Genomic DNA, 17841 nt, shown 5'->3' on the forward strand with positions numbered 1-17841 from the left:
ATATATATACTGTACATATAGAATATATTCCTGTGTATACGGGGTATATGGGGAGTGCTATATATATATACTGTACATATAGAATATATTCCTGTGTATACTGGGTATATGGGGAGTGCTATATATATACTGTACATATAGAATATATTCCTGTGTATACGGGGTATATGGGGAGTGCTATATATATACTGTACATATAGAATATATTCCTGTGTATACTGGGTATATGGGGAGTGCTATATATATATACATATAGAATATATTCCTGTGTATATGGGGAGTGCTGTATATATACATATAGAATATATTCCTGTGTATACGGGGAGTGCTGTATATATATACATATAGAATATATTCCTGTGTATACGGGGTATATGGGGAGTGCTATATATATATACATATAGAATATATTCCTGTGTATTCGGGGTATATGGGGAGTGCTATATATATACTGTACATATAGAATATATTCCTGTGTATACGGGGTATATGGGGAGTGCTATATATATATATACTGTACATATAGAATATATTACTGTGTATACGGGGTATATGGGGAGTGCTATATATATACATATAGAATATATTCCTGTGTATACTGGGTATATGGGGAGTGCTATATATATACTGTACATATAGAATATATTCCTGTGTATACGGGGTATATGGGGAGTGCTGTATATATATACATGTAGAATATATTCCTGTGTATACGGGGTATATGGGGAGTGCTATATATATACATATATAATATAATCCTGTGTATACGGGGTATATGGGGAGTGCTATATATATATACATATAGAATATATCCCTGTGTATACGGGGTATATGGGGAGTGCTGTATATATATATATATACACATAGAATATATTCCTGTGTATACGGGGTATATGGGGAGAGCTGTATATATACATATAGAATATATTCCTGTGTATACGGGGTATATGGGGAGTGCTGTGTATGTATATATATATATATATATATATATATATATATATATATATATATATATATATAATATATATATATATACTGTACATATAGAATATATCCCTGTGTATACGGGGTATATGGGGAGTGCTGTATATATACATATAGAATATATCCCTGTGTATACGGGGTATATGGGGAGTGCTGTGTATATATATATACATATAGAATATATTCCTGTGTATACGGGGTATATGGGGAGTGCTGTATATATATATACATATAGAATATATTCCTGTGTATACGGGGTATATGTGGAGTGCTGTATATATATACATATAGAATATATTCCTGTGTATACGGGGTATATGGGGAGTGCTATATATATATATATATATATATATATATATATATATATATATATATACATATAGAATATATTCCTGTGTATACGGGGAGTGCTATATATATACATATAGAATATATTCCTGTGTATACGGGGTATATGGGGAGTGCTATATATATATATATATATATATATATATATATATATATATATATATATATATATATATATATATATATATATATATATATATATATATATATATATATACATATAGAATATATCCCTGTGTATACGGGGTATATGTGGAGTGCTGTATATATACATAATATACATATAGAATATATTCTTGTGCTCGTATAGTATGTATCAGCACTTTATTTCTCTCCCCAGTCGCAGCCGTTTTCCTCATGAGCCGCTCCCGGGAGGAGGTGGAGGCCACGCTGCAGATCGCCAAGCTGACCGTGGAGGATCTGCGCAGCAGCGTGCAATGTCTGACGTTCAGCGCGAGCTTCTCGGCGGGAGACTACAGCCTGATAGAGCTGGACGAGACTCTGTGTGCGGAGATGGAGGCGGGAGGGAGGTGAGGAGACGCCGGGACACACAGAATACGGACGGACGCCGGAGAATCGGGGAAACAACCACAACTGCCGGGGGCGCGGGGACCGGACACGTCACCTTAAAGATGACACCTTTCCTTTGTATTTTAACCCCTGTCTGACCTCGGATGAGAGAGTACGTCTGAGGACAGATCCCCCGCTTTTATGCGGGCTCCGGCGGTGAGCTCACATCAAAGCCGGGACCTGTCAGCTGTTGTGAACAATAGGCACGGGTGGAATCACGATCCACTCACTGCCATTAACTAACATGGGGCTGTCAAACGCTGACAGCGGCATTTAACTACCGCTTCCAGCCATCGGGCCGGAAATGAGCACATCGCCGACCCCCATCATGTGATCGGGGGTCCGCGATGCGTCGGCATAGTAACCATAGAGGTCCTTGAGACCTCTATGGTTGTTGATGGCAGATTGCTGCGAGCGACACCCTGTGGTCGGCACTCATAGCAATGCTGTAATTCAGCTGCATAGCGGCGATCTGAGCATTGCTCCTATAGAGCTGAGCCGATCAGGCTATGCCAGCTTCTAGCCTCCCATGGACACTATTGAATCATGGCAAAAGTAAAAAAAAAAATGTTTTAAAAAAGATGAAAAAAAAAAAATTAAAATTTAAATCACCCCCCTTTCGCCCCATTCAAGATAAAGCAAAAAAAAAAATCAAACCTACACATATTTGGTATCACCGCGTTCAGAATCGCCCGATCTATCAATAAAAATAAAAGCATTAACCTGATCGCTAAACGGCGTAGCGAGAAAAAAATTTGACTCCAGAATTACGTTTTTTTGGTCACCGCGACATTGCATTAAAATGCAATAACGGGCGATCAAAAGAACGTATCTGCACCAAAGTGCTATTATTAAAAACGTCAGCTCGGCACACAAAAAATAAGCCCTCACCTGACCCCAGATCACGAAAAATGGACACACTACGGGTGGGTATCGGAAAATGACGGAATTTTATTTTTTTTTTTAAGTAAAGTTTGGAATTTTTTTTCACAACTTAGATAAAAAATAACCTAGTCATGTTAGGTGTCTATGAACTCGTAATCACCTGGAGAATCATAATGGCAGGACAAAAAACAAGTGTGGGATTGCACTTTTTTTGCAATTTCACCGCACTTGGAATTTTATTCCTGTTTTCTAGTACACGACATGGTAAAACCAATGATGTCATTCAAAAGTACAACTCGTCCCGCAAAAAATAAGCCCTCACATGGCCATATTGACGGAAAAAAAAAAAAAAAGTTATGGCTCTGGGAAGGAGGGGAGCGAAAAACGAAAAAGAATCCGGGGGTTAAGCCAATATCTAACTTTTTTTTTTTTTTTCATGTGTTGATCATGTCATGACCACTTTTATATTCTCTACAGAATATCTTTTACATGTTTGTTATCCATTGTATGTATTCAATATAGAGTTACTGTTTTGTGCTCTGTTCATTGAGACGTTCTTTTCGATTTTCGGCTATTTAGACTGTGACCTTGTTCCGTTCCCTTGTTAGTGAAGTCTAACACTTCAGGTTGTTTCTTATCCATGTTCCGATCACTTGATTCATCTTTTTTTCCTCCTTTTCAGCCTTGTGATTCGAGGTGACCAAGGCGACCATGCCGTCCTGTGCAGCCAGAACCAAACCTATGACCTGAAGATCGCCGATACATCCAATTTATTGTTGTTTATCCCAGAGGGTAAAACTCCGGACCTCCTGCCCAATGATCAGCTGCCCCTGAGCATCGCCTCCTGTGAGGTAAGGCCCGGGCACATCGGGGGCATCGTCTCTGTGCATTGGATAAGTATAATATGATCATTACACGTAGGAGCTTTTCATGTATCACCGGTGGTCACATTCCCTGTAGTCCTGCAATCCATGTGTCTGAAGAAGGTTCTGAAATAATATTTCTGAAATAAACCTCATTGTGTTGTCTCTTCCTATGGAGCTTATGGAGGTGGAACCTACACTAAAAGAGAGCGGACTACTCAGTCGCTAATATTCAGAAACCATGTCTGGGTGATAAACTACGTTCGGCCCAGGACCCTGATGACCACTTCTCACAGACAGCCCTGCCAGTGGGCAGACGGGGGTCCATTACACACAGGATATAATCGTGTAACTACAATAATTTTTTTGGGAGAAATGCTTTATTTTCTGGAACAATTTCAAAGATGCCAACACTTTCGGTCGCAATTGTTACAGATTATGGTGCCGCCCTGTATTTTTTTATTTTTTTTTGCACTACTTTTTTTATATCAGCTGACAATGTCTTACAGATTGCGGGATTCTCTAATCATTACTGGGAGCTGAGGAGGTGCAGACCTAAACTGAAGAGGTTAAAGAAACTTTTGCTTGAAAACGTCTATGAAGGACCAGAAAACGAGCAAGATGCAAGTGCATCAGTGGTAAGCAAAAACAGAAGATGTCCTGCAGGGATCAAGGAGCTGATTCAGCCCCTGCAGTCACATGAGGGCTGCAGCCTGCAAAATTCCCCTTCTCTAGTGTATGGTGAGTCTTATCCTTTCTGCTGTATATGTGGCAGTCTTGATGTCTTATGTGGTGTATATACAGCAGTATCATGTTTCCAGTGTGATACAGTCTTGGTGCCTCCTATGTGATGTATATACAGCAGTCTTGTTGACTCCCATTTGATGAATATACAGCAGTATCAATGTCTCCTGTGTGATGTATACAGCAGAATTTGTGTCTGTGTATCTCCTATGTGATGTGTACAGACAGCAGTCTTGCTGTCTCTTACGAGGTATGTATGTACATACCGTATTTTTTGGACTATAAGATGTACCGGACCATAAGACGCACCCCAAATCAGAAGGAAAATAAGGGAAAAAAATTGTGTCAAATGGGGGTCTGTCTTACAGTCCGAAATCAGCTTACCCGGGGGATCGGCAGCACTGGTGGAGCGTGGTCACAGGGGGTGTTTGGAGATATGACTCCCAGACTGGTGCGGCAGGTTCGGCGGTGCTGCGCTGGCCTCCGGGAAATCCCATCCCAGGCTGGTGCAGCAGCGCTCTGTGGTTTAGGGGCTGTCCTGGCATTTTATGAAAGTCCGGAGGCCCCCCACACATCCATTGATGCAATACAGTGGCCTTTGGGAAAATGGCCGCCTTGGGCGGCGCATGCACAGATTGTGATCTCGGCTTTCACAAAATGCCGTCGCAGCACCTGCACCACAGAGCACTGCCGCACCAGCCTGGGAAGGGAGTGTGATCATCGCCCCGCAGCGATAGCAGTGTCTGTGTCTCCTATGTGATGTGTATACAGGGGTCTCCTGTTACAGCTGTGTAGTGAATCACACAATAGTAATAATAGGTTAACCACTAAAAGCAACAACCGGTCCTCGTACAGACGAGATATCCTGACGCCCCAGTCCCTAGTGGTGCCACCCGTACAGAGCTAGCCCTAACCACAAACTAGAAAATGACAACTCTGTCCGAACTACTTATTAGGCTGTCGAATTGCTTCATGTACCTCCTAACGAACCAGAGTGCAGAGTCTGAATTACCCACAAGAGGAGAAGTGTGCAGAACAAAGGACAGTTCACACAGTGAAAGAAAACACCTGCTGTGAGAAAGGAGTGGACAATGGCAAAAAGTAATCTGCACCTGGACAGCGACGTGATCTCCTATGGCACAGCGGGCAGATGCTGAGAGGAAAGCACAGGACTGATGGGTCGAATCTGGAGGCATGGCAGTACAACACCCCCCCACCCCACGTCTACGAGGGGCCACTGGACCCGAGGAAATCAACCCTGATGTCGCTGACAGAACTCCCTCACTAGGCAGCCCGTATGTAAATCATTTGCATCAATTCCGGCTATATCCTCTGGGCCCAAACTTTCCATTTAACGTGATGTTGCCGTCAACTTCTGACATGTCCGGAGCCCAACACCCGCTCCCCATCAAGCATAATTTCTGCCTCAACATTCTTGGTATCGGGGAGATATGTCACAGAGAAATCAACATCGGGTTGACTGAGGACGACCGTTAGAAAAAGCATGAAACGTCTCAGTAGACCTAGAGGAAACATCAGTACCTACATTGGTCATATCAATAAGAGGTTTAACTTTAACTGAAAAGTTCTTGATGAACTTAAAATGGCAATTAGCCACGCCTAAGAACCTCAGTAAAGCTTCACGATTAGTGGGTTGTTCCCAGTCCAGGACTGTCTGTACCTTAACTGGATCCATCTGAGCACGGTCTAAAGAGCCATGCGGGAGAAGAACTTCAACCTCCTAATCCTGAGCCAAATCGGGAGGAGGAGAACTGGTAGATGACGTGGATTTAGATAAACCTTTGAAAAAACAGATATTCCCCCAAGACTTAACCTCGCGAGTCTCCCATTTGATGGAACAAGGGCACATCCAACACAAGTTTAGCTGTCAAGGAAGGAACAACCATGATTGATTTTACGTTGCGTGTAACACTCCCATTCTCAAGCTTAGAAGTAACACAATTTTGGGTAAGCGGAGAACTTTCAATTGAGGTTACTTGAACAGGATGACAAAGACTAGCAACTGTATAGCTGCACTCGCTGGCAAAATCACTGCCAATGAGATCTAAGGCAGAACCGAAGTCAGCAAATGCAGAGGTAACTCGATTTTGTTTAAAAAAAAAAAAAAAAAAAAGCCAGTAGTCTGCAAGTGAGAACATTAGAAACAGAGTCCTTACATATTAGTGAGTCTTTTCCTGCCTTCTCCTTAGCTTTAAGAAACTTTGATGAATCTGAAACACTGAACCGTTGCATGACCCGTTCTACCGAAGCTCCAGAGCTATCCTCCCTCCTTGGAAACTCTGGAGGCCTCAATCTGTACAGGTTCTTCTCCCTCTCATCCTACTGAGACAGAAGTCACAAAAACACCCTTGAATGTTTTCTTATCCCTAAGACATCTGTCCAAAAGCACCGCCAGTGATGTGGTCTCATCTAGGGACAACGGGGAGGGACTATAAACCATCACCTCTTGTATTTGGCTGGAAGGACCCTGGGTCACTCTATGAGGTCTGAACTGAGAGCAGTAGTCCTCCACACTACTTTTTCCTTGAACCAATTTATTCAGCAACTGACACTTTTATTGGGGTCTTCATAAGTAAGCCCCAAACCAGAGCAGATAAAGTGTTTACAGAGGAAATAGCTGGGGATTCCTAAGTAGAGAAAATGCCCAAGCCTGAGGACCTCCATGGAGCAGCTACAGGAGGACCCTGCCCGCGAGGGCTCACAATCTGCAAGGGATGGGTGAGGATACAGTAGGTGAGGATAGAGCTGGTCGTGCAGCGGTTGGTTGATCGGTGGTTACTGCAGGTTGTAGGCTTGTCGGAAGAGGTAGGTCTTCAGGCTCTTTTTGAAGGTTTCGATGGTAGGCGAGAGTCTGATCTGTTGTGGTAGAGGGTTCCAGAGTAGGGGTGATACGCGAGAGAAATCTTGTATACGATTGTGGGAAGAGGAGATAAGAGGGGAGTAGAGAAGGAGATCTTGTGAGGATCGGAGGTTGTGTGTAGGTAAGTACCGGGAGAAGAGGTCACAGATGTATGGAGGAGACAGGTTGTGGATGGCTTTGTATGTCATGGTTAGGGTTTTGTACTGGAGTCTCTGGGCAATGGGGAGCCAGTGCAGGGATTGAAAGGGAAAAGCGGGGGGACCAGTTGCCTGGTTTTCGCAGTCTTTCTGTATTGCGGGCCCCTAGTCGTGTCCTCTTGGCCTTTTATAGGAGACAGGTTAAGTTTGTAGGGAGACATTACCATCTAGGTAGATTTGTCTGCACTTGGTATAACTTGGACTTCTGATTTATAAGACTTATAACTAGGACCTTCACAAGTTCTAGACAAAAGTCCCGAGCTGCTCATCACAGCTGCAGATGTATTCTGTTTTTGGAAGGGCGACCTTCTTCCTTTTCTTCTCACTGGGCTTTGAAGTACTAATCTGTGACCATCCAGTGATCTTTCTGCGGTTTCTTCTGACTTCGTAGGTTTAGTATCGGCAGAGGATGGGATTTTGCCATCTCTGCTCCACACGATGCCGATGTTCATTGTAAATTCGCAGCCTGACTATTTATTCTGTGTTGTTCCACTCTGGATTACTCTTATGACAGTGATTACCTGGGGTCAAATCTGCACCAAAATCTTCCCACAATGTGACTTTTGTGGCAGATTTGCTGCGGTTCTCCAGCAAAATCCACAGTGGAAAATGTTGACTTTTGAGCGGGACCCTAAGTGCTCCGATCCATCCCAGCATGTCAGAGAAGTGACATAACGGATAAATGAGACATTATTCTATATAATATGTGTCTCGCTTCTGTCTTCGGTTCTTAGTATACCACAGAGGACTTATTGAACCAAATCCAAGCAAGCTGTGAAGAGCTGATGGACCACCTGAAGGTCATCCATGCCTGTAATATTAAAGGTGACGTTCGGTGCCCGACTAATGACTTGAGGCTAGACAGACGAGATTCCTTTTAGCTCTTATCCTGATTATTTTATTATTTTTTAGGATTTTGGCGACTTTTGGACTTTGATTATGAAATGAAGCTTCTGAGCCACATCACCCAACTAATGGACTCCGAGTCGTGGTCCTTCAGCCGAGTGCCTCTGAAAGTCTGTCTTGAAGAGCTTCGACCTCTGGAGCCAGAGTAAGAGATTTAACACATTGACTTTTCGGAATGAATGAGCCCGTAAGGGTAAATTACAATTACACATCCATGAAGGGGATGCTTGCTGGAGATGTACTCGCATGTGTCCTCTGACCTGAACTCAGCTGCCTCGTGTATAGGTCAGGAGAGTCACGGCCGCTCCGCCATGGAACATGACCTTAGTCTGTGTCTTGTTACAAACGTATAAAGGCCACGTGAATCTAATACAGGGGTGTTAGGCGGCTGCTGATGACCCTTTCATTTAATCAAAAACCTTTTCTTAAAGGGGTGGTCGTGTACCTATAAGAATAGCATCGGGACAGCGTGGACAGTAGATGTGGTGCGTGACCGCAGCGCTGCCTCCTGATGTGATATTTCAGGGGGTGATAGAAACTGCGGGGATGTGCCTGCAGGGCCGTCATCCTGTGGCGTCACTTTAAGGCTCCCCCCAAACAAAATATCACAAAGAAAAGAAATGACAGATATAGGGAGAATGGCGGGAATTTTACAATAAAGCAAATCCCAAATGTGGTTAGGATTTCAAGATAGAGATTTATAAAGAGCTCTACAGGTATTAGACATCCCCTTTAATTGGGACTGCAGATGTTTAGTGGAAAAATAAAATCACCCTGGCTCCTAACAATCCCCTAAACTCCTTCCAGTTTCGGCAAATTTCCATTTCTGCACTTAGGTTTTTTCTTCTCTTCTCCGAGCCATCACTCTTTCTGGCCGTATGAGGATGTTTTTCGTGCAGGACGAGTTGTAGTTGTGATTGACCCCATTCATTTATTTTACCATATAATCAACTGGAAAATGAAGAAAAAAAGATTCAAGGTGGAGAGAAAAAAATCCTGCGATTGCTTCTACAATAGCCTGCAGTATATAGAGGTCCAATCTGTGCCACATAGGAGCACACAGATGGAGGGACTGAGGGGCCTTCGGATGGGACCTGCTGACCCCCATTTATTTTGTTGTGTGGGAGCGATGGACACCTAGAGACAGAAGCATCTAAACAGCTCAGAGCTATGGGGGCTGTGGTGTTACAGCACCGCTGGCACCCACCTCAAATATTTGTTTTTTTGGGAAAGGGTTTATGTTTCTGGGACGTTGACCTCTTTTCACTTTGGTGATGCACCTGCCACCATCACATTCCAGCTCTCTCCATAACTCCCATAGAAATGTGGCCGGTGGGATCGGAAGGATTCCTGCGTGTCCGGATTCTGCCGTAGAAGACGTTCCGTGGGGTCACTGAGTGTCTGATTATTTAATGTTCTGCTTCCCCTTTCTTTTCTCAGACAGATGATTGAGCACTGCTTGGAGTGTTATGGAGAGAGGTTTTCTGAGGACGGTAAGCTTTCTTGGCCTTTTTTCTTCCCGTACATTCCCAATATTAAGAAACGGCATCTGTCTACCACGAGCGTCATTACACAACTTACAGGATAATTCTGACGTTTAAATGTTCACCTGTATCCACTACATAGGTGATAAGTTTGTTCTTACTGGGGTCCGACTCCATAGCCCCTCCTGATCCTGAGAACCACAGCTGGGCTGATCTTCAGCGCTCGTTCTAGAATGAACGGAGATGTCGTGCGCATGATCGACCTCCGCTCCATTCATCCACGGATCTTCCGAGCTCTGGATCTCGGTACACCTCAGTGGGGACTACAGCAGTCGGAAAGTGATCCCATCTCCACTATATAGAAGGCGACTTTCTGATCACTGGGATCTGACCACTGTGGCCCCCACTGATCCCGAGAATTGGTGGTCCGAAGACTGGGAGCACCGGAGATTGCTGATCGCTGGGGTCTGACCACTGTGGCCCCCACTGATCCCAAGAATTGGTGGTCCGAAGACTAGGAGCACCGGAGATTGCTGATCGCTGGGGTCTGACCACTGTGGCCCCCACTGATCCCAGGAATTGGTGGTCAGAGGACTGGGAGCACCGGAGATTGCTGATCCCTGGGGTCTGACCACTGTGGCCCCCACTGATCCCAGGAATTGGTGGTCAGAGGACTGGGAGCACCGGAGATTGCTGACCCCTGGGGTCTGACCACTGTGGCCTCCACTGATCCCAGGAATTGGTGGTCCGAAGACTGGGAGCACCGGAGATTGCTGATCCCTGGGGTCTGACCACTGTGGCCCCCACTGATTCCGAGAATTGGTGGTCTGCAGACTGGGAGAACAGGAGATTGCTGATCCCTGGGGTCTGACCACAGTGGCCCCCACTGATTCGGAGAATTGGTGGTCTGAGGACTGGGAGCACCGGAGATTGCTGATCGCTGGGGTCTGACCACTGTGGCCTCCACTGATCCCAGGAATTGGTAGTCTGAGGATAGGGAGCACCGGAGATTGCTGATCCCTGGGGTCTGACCACTGTGGCCTCCACTGATCCCAGCAATTGGTGGTCTGAGAATTGGGAGCACCGGAGATTGCTGATCCCTGGGGTCTGACCACAGTGGCCCCCACTGATTCCGAGAATTGGTGGTCTGCAGACTGGGAGAACAGGAGATTGCTGATTGCTGGGGTCTGACCACAGTGGCCCCCACTGGTTCGGAGAATTGGTGGTCTGAGGACTGGGAGCACCGGAGATTGCTGATCGCTGGGGTCTGACCACTGTGGCCTCCACTGATCCCAGGAATTGGTAGTCTGAGGATTGGGAGCACCGGAGATTGCTGATCCCTGGGGTCTGACCACTGTGGCTTCCACTGATCCCAGGAGTTGGTAGTCTGAGGATTGGGAGCACCGGAGATTGCTGATCCCTGGGGTCTGACCACTGTGGCTTCCACTGATCCCAGGAGTTGGTAGTCTGAGGATTGGGAGCACCGGAGATTGCTGATCCCTGGGGTCTGACCACAGTGGCCCCCACTGATTCCGAGAATTGGTGGTCTGCAGACTGGGAGAACAGGAGATTGCTGATTGCTGGGGTCTGACCACAGTGGCCCCCACTGATTCGGAGAATTGGTGGTCTGAAGACTGGGAGTACAGGAGATTGCTGATCGCTGGGGTCTGACCACTGTGGCCTCCACTGATCCCAGGAATTGGTGGTCTGGGGACTGGGAGCACCGGAGAATGCTGATCCCTGGGGTCTGACCACTGTGGCCCCCACTGATCCCAGGAATTGGTGGTCTGAGGACTGGGAGCACCGGAGATTGCTGATCGCTGGGGTCTGACCACTGTGGCCTCCACTGATCCCAGGAATTGGTGGTCTGAGGACTGGGAGCACTGGAGATTGCTGATTGCTGCTGTTAGATTGAATGGATACATGGTTCGCATGATTGACCTCCGCTCCATTCAGCTGAGCTCTTTAGGATCCCAGTTCTCTTCAAGGTAGTTGTAAGAGGACAAGTTGTAGTTTTTATTGGCGCCATTAATTTTACCAGTACCGCCATATATAGTAGAAACACATCTCCTGTGAATGTCAGTCATACTGGTTTTCAAAAGTACATGACAGGCACGGCAGGGCGTCAGCGGACTCCCAGCTGTCACAGCAAGCCATCGGCGCAGGGAGAGGTAATGGCACGTGGCGCTCTCGGTCCTGGCACTTTAAATGCCGGTGTCAGATATTGCCAGCGGCGTGTAAGTGCTCCCCCCCCGATGTTCCTAGAGGCCGGTCCCGCTGTGTATCGCCGCCATTATCTGCTGGGAGGGATTCTCGCTCCGTTTCTGATCTTACGTCGAGGACAGTGACCCGACATATGGCGTCACGTGTCAGGAAAGCGTTACACGGCTGCAGCACCAATAAATGTTATATCACACAGAACATAAGGTTTTCCGGTGGAACCATCGTAGGAAAAAATATTCAAGGTTGCGCCCCCTACTGTTTTTTAAATATAATTTCAGACTGTCTATCCTAGCGGTCACACGGACCCAGTCGCGGGGTCTCCATAGCCGGGGTCCCAGTGATTATACACTTATCGGCTATTCTGTGAATAAATAATTCAAGTTTCTTTTTGTTTTTCAGAAGAAGCGTTCTTTGCATTGGACGAGGACAAGATCTGCCGAGCGACCGCCCAGATGCTCCTGCAGAACGCTGTGAAGTTCAATCTCTCCGAGTTTCAGGCCGTCTGGCAGCAGAGCGTCCCCGAGGGAATGACCACCAGGCCGGAGCAGCTGCGAGTAAGACTTTCATTTGGAGCCTCCTAGTCCGTCCATATATTCCACACAGGATCTATAACCAGGTTTTCATTACCCAACTACATATATTATTAGATTAAAGCTCTTGGACCTGATGAAACTGGTGTACTTGCTCTGAAAATCCCATGTTGGCATGGGCGTTTAATCCATTATGAAAGCCTAGTATGAAAATGGGAAAAGCTTTTTATAAAGGATTAGAAAGCAATTCTGACATGGATTTTCAAAGCAAGTCTTCCGGCTTTGTCAGGTCTTAGAGATCTGTTCAATATTGTATCCAGTATGGCTGTATAATCTAACTTTACTGCATTGGAACTGATGAGGCTGGTGTACTTACCCTGACAATCCATGTCAGAATGCATTGTGAAATCCAATTATACAGCTATTCTGACATGAATTTTCAGCGTAAGTGCCAAAGCATCATCAGGTCTAAGAGATCTGTTCAGTACTGTACACTGTTCACATTGTGAAATCTGATGATATAATCGAGCTGCATAAGAGAGATGTTGTACCTGACGAGGCTGTTGTACCTGACGAGGCTGGTGTACTTGCTCTGAAACTACATGTCAATGGCGGTGTAGCGTAAATTCTCCAGTTTCATCAGGCTTAAATGAGCTATTTAATTAATAGTAAAGATAGGTTAGCGAAGGAAGTATGATTGCCGGCTCAGACTACAGAGTTAGTTTGCAGTCTGTAACATGGAGGCACGCAGATCTGCATAGGAGCCGCAGACACAACACATGGAAACACGCAGATCTGTATAGGAGCCGCAGACACAGAACACACGGAGACACGCAGATCTGTATAGGAGCTGCAGACACGGAACATATGGAGACACGCAGATCTGTATAGGAGCCGCAGACACGGAACATATGGAGACATGCAGATCTGTATAGGAGCTGCAGACACGGAACATATGGAGACACGCAGATCTGCATAGGAGCCGCAGACACAGAACACACGGAGACACGCAGATCTGTATAGGAGCCGCAGACACGGAACATATGGAGACACGCAGATCTGTATAGGAGCTGCAGACACGGAACATATGGAGACACGCAGATCTGTATAGGAGCCGCAGACACGGAACATATGGAGACACGCAGATCTGCATAGGAGCCGCAGACACAGAACACACGGAGACACGCAGATCTGTATAGGAGCCGCAGACACAGAACACACGGAGACACGCAGATCTGTATAGGAGCCGCAGACACGGAATATATGGAGACACGCAGATCTGTATAGGAGCCGCAGACACGGAATATATGGAGACACGCAGATCTGCATAGGAGCCGCAGACACGAACATATGGAGACACGCCGATCTGTATAGGAGCCGGAGACACGAACATATGGAGACACGCAGATCTGCATAGGAGCCGCAGACACGGAACACATGGAGACACAGATCTGCATAGGAGCCGCAGACACGGAAGACACGCAGATCTGCATAGGAGCTGCAGACACGGAACACATGGAGACACGCAGATCTGTATAGGAGCTGCAGACACGGAACATATGGAGACACGCAGATCTGTATAGGAGCCGCAGACACGGAACATATGGAGACACGCAGATCTGCATAGGAGCCGCAGACACAGAACACACGGAGACACGCAGATCTGTATAGGAGCCGCAGACACGGAACATAAGGAGACACGCTGATCTGCATAGGAGCCGCAGACACAGAACACACGGAGACACGCAGATCTGCATAGGAGCCGCAGACACAGAACACACGGAGACACGCAGATCTGTATAGGAGCCGCAGACACGGAATATATGGAGACACGCAGATCTGTATAGGAGCCGCAGACACGGAATATATGGAGACACGCAGATCTGCATAGGAGCCGCAGACACGAACATATGGAGACACGCCGATCTGTATAGGAGCCGGAGACACGAACATATGGAGACACGCAGATCTGCATAGGAGCCGCAGACACGGAACACATGGAGACACAGATCTGCATAGGAGCCGCAGACACGGAAGACACGCAGATCTGCATAGGAGCTGCAGACACAGAACATATGGAGACACGCAGATCTGTATAGGAGCTGGAGACACGCAGATCTGCATGGGAGCCGCAGACACGGAACATATGGAGACACGCCGATCTGTATAGGAGCCGCAGACACGGAACACACGGAGACGCAGATCTGCATAGGAGTCGCAGACACGGAACACACGGAGACGCAGATCTGCATAGGAGTCGCAGACACGGAACACACGGAGACGCAGATCTGCATAGGAGTCGCAGACACGGAACACATAGAGACACAGATCTGCATAGGAGCCGCAGACACGGAAGACACGCAGATCTGCATAGGAGCTGCAGACACAGAACATATGGAGACACGCAGATCTGTATAGGAGCCACAGACACGGAACACATGGAGACACGCAGATCTGCATAGGAGCTGCAGACACAGAACATATGGAGACACGCAGATCTGCTTGGGGGCCGCAGACACGGAACACATGGAGACACGCAGATCTGCATAGGAGCCGCAGACACGGAACACATGGAGACACAGATCTGCATAGGAGCCGCAGACACTGAAGACACGCAGACCTGCATAGGAGCCGCAGACACGGAACACATGGAGACACAGATCTGCATAGGAGCTGCAGACACAGAACACACGGAGATACGCAGATCTGCAGACACAGAATACATGGAGATTTCCAATCAAAAATAAATAAAAGCAAATTTGCAAATAATCTTTTGTGCAGAATAAATAAAAAAATGCAAATTTCTGATCCCCTTTTTCAAGCCTGCGTTTCCTTTAGGGACTTGCCTTGGTGGACAGGAGCTCTCGACCTGAGACCATCTTTCTTCTGAAGACAGAGGATCTGCCCGAAGACACCCAGGAGCGGTTCAAAACTCTGTTTGGTATGAGAGAGAAGTGGACAGAAGCGGATATGTCGCCGTACATACAGTAAGCCATTACGTGCTGCTTATCAGCCCCTGTGAGAGGGAACGGTATGTGCGCATTGGCCCAAAAGTGCCGGACGGGATCCTGCATATAGTATATAAAGGGGCACTCCCGTGTCAGTAAAACAGCATGTGCCAGACCTCCAGCTCCCTGCATTATAGGGATATCCACCACTGGGGATTTTTGTTTTTACTTTCATAGATTTAGTGTTAAAAATCATTTCTACACTTCGGTCTCATTAATCATTTTGCTCCGTTTGGCTTTTACAAGGTATTTGTTTCCCTGCACATTCAACTTTGACATGGTCTGTGCTCGTAAATCAGCTGAGAGGAGCTCACTGATAGATTCTCAGGTAGCTCATCCTGCAGTCTAAAGCACGGAGGATCTAGAAAGCAAAACATTGTAATGAAACTGATTAGCAACATTTTTTTTATCCCCAAATAATTGCATTTAAGTAAGAACTTTTTTTTCCTAACCCAAATGTGGACAACCCCTGGGCATATCCTACCTAGACATATGTTATGGGCTCCTTAAGATGAGAATACCTCTTCAACTTTTTTTTAATAGCAAAATTTTACAGATAAGTGTTAATTTAACAAACACTCTACAGTATTCAGTAAAGGCGGCCAAAATCTGTAGCAGTCGGGTCTGGGGGTCTGTGTACTCGGGCGCATCAGGTGACACGGAGTAGTAAGCAACGTGTCGGCTTACATGGTCAGAACGCTTCCTGGCATGTAAGTAGAGGAGACCGATTCACTGACAGCAAGCGGTAATAATGAGAAGGAGAAAATGGAACAGAAAGCACTTCAGGACGTTGCAGGATTTCTAAAACCAGAAACCCATTATTACGGTGTCGATGGCCATTGCAGCCCATTGGCATCTCGCAGGGGTAACATTGGGGTAGTCTTCTCTTTGTTGGCACCCTTTAGATGCTAGTGAATCGTCGCAAGGCACTTAAGTCATTATAGTGGTGGTTCTGGATTGCACTGCTGCTTTATTCTTGAAACTGCATCACTTTTGTCATCAGGTTGTGCGCGGTTTTGCAGTTCGCCACCATTCCTGTCAATGGAACAAAACTAACAACCTGTAGTGAGGGGTAACCCTGTTTTATTCGCTCTCCCATGACAGCACCACAATATAAGGGTGCTGCCATGGGCTCTGAAAAACACCGCTACCAGTAAGTAGCTAAGCATTTATTCGGTCTCCCATGACAGCACCCTTATATCGTGGTGCTGTCATGGGCTCCGAAAACACAGCTACCAGTAAGTAGTTAAGCATTTATTCTTTCTCCCACAACAGCACCCTTATATCGTGGTGCTGTCATGGGCTCCAAAAAACACCGCTACCGGTAAGTAGCTAAGCATTTTGGAACACAGCAGTCATTTACTTTTTTAAAATTTTTGTCAACTCTTTTGTACGTGATTTTGGATCCTAAGTGCATTATATCCCCCCGCAGGCGATGGCACAGGACTTAAGAAAGAGAATGTTTCCTGGAAGGTGCATGAACGGATTAAATTCTATTGTTTTCCATTTCTCCTTGTCATCTACTTCAGGTTTACATTTCAGCCTTACTAGTATTTTTATTTTTTCTTGTTTTAGGGACCTGTGCGAGGAGAAGCAAACCATCGGAGCCCTGCTGACTAAATATGCGCGATCGTCCCTGCAGAATGGCGTTAAAGTGTACAATTCTAGGCGGCCCGTTTCTTAGAGCCGCGGCCTCGTCGTGTCACATTCTACTATTTCATTTTTAATTTAAGCTCTTATTTTCTCCTGTGTTTTTTCTACCGGAACCAAATCTACTTCAAGAAGAAAACATTTATTTCATTAAAGTCCCAAGTTGTCATGTCATCCCTGTGGAAGCCGATGTCTTGTCTCGGCCGAGCCAATGCCCCTGCTTTCTGTGTCCGGTAGGATTTTGGTGATCACTTTTTTAATAAATTGTTTCATCTCTACTTGGAGTAGCATGTGCCAAACGTCGTTATGTAACCGGTCGCAAGGTCCAAGATGGCTGCATGCCGCCCCACCGTCTTAGCATAATGCAAACAAATGGGGACAACCAAAGCTGCAGTGTAGACCCAGCTGTCGGATTTGGGTAGGGGTGAGCGGGGTCATGTATCCTGAAAGTGGCTTCCTGGTTATCAAACGTCTAAACCAGTAAGCAAAATGGTCTAATAGACGCGACTGAAATGTATTAGTAATATGGCACCTGCTAGGCCAGCGTTATTTGGACTGTTCTTATAAT

At 46.1% G+C, this 17841-nt stretch overlaps 1 protein-coding gene across 4 annotated transcripts in view; it reads left to right on the plus strand.

Moving 5' to 3' along the window:
- Window positions 1–17557, plus strand: part of DSCC1 (DNA replication and sister chromatid cohesion 1) — a 27880-nt gene extending 10323 nt beyond the window's left edge. For 3 of the 4 annotated variants that reach the window (XM_077271400.1, XM_077271401.1, XM_077271399.1), the window contains exons 2-10: window positions 1673–1862; window positions 3470–3638; window positions 4160–4288; window positions 8207–8297; window positions 8385–8523; window positions 9819–9871; window positions 12485–12639; window positions 15454–15602; window positions 17199–17557. In XM_077271400.1, the coding sequence (XP_077127515.1) occupies window positions 1690–1862; window positions 3470–3638; window positions 4160–4288; window positions 8207–8297; window positions 8385–8523; window positions 9819–9871; window positions 12485–12639; window positions 15454–15602; window positions 17199–17307 (1167 nt within the window). In that variant the 5' untranslated portion in view covers window positions 1673–1689 and the 3' untranslated portion in view covers window positions 17308–17557. The remainder of the gene's footprint in view (window positions 1–1672; window positions 1863–3469; window positions 3639–4159; window positions 4289–8206; window positions 8298–8384; window positions 8524–9818; window positions 9872–12484; window positions 12640–15453; window positions 15603–17198) is intronic. The other variant, XM_077271402.1, reaches the window with a different exon arrangement.
- Window positions 17558–17841: the final 284 nt, after the last annotated feature.

This window comes from Ranitomeya variabilis, chromosome 6 (assembly GCF_051348905.1).
Source record: "Ranitomeya variabilis isolate aRanVar5 chromosome 6, aRanVar5.hap1, whole genome shotgun sequence".
Classification (NCBI taxonomy): domain Eukaryota; kingdom Metazoa; phylum Chordata; class Amphibia; order Anura; family Dendrobatidae; genus Ranitomeya; species Ranitomeya variabilis.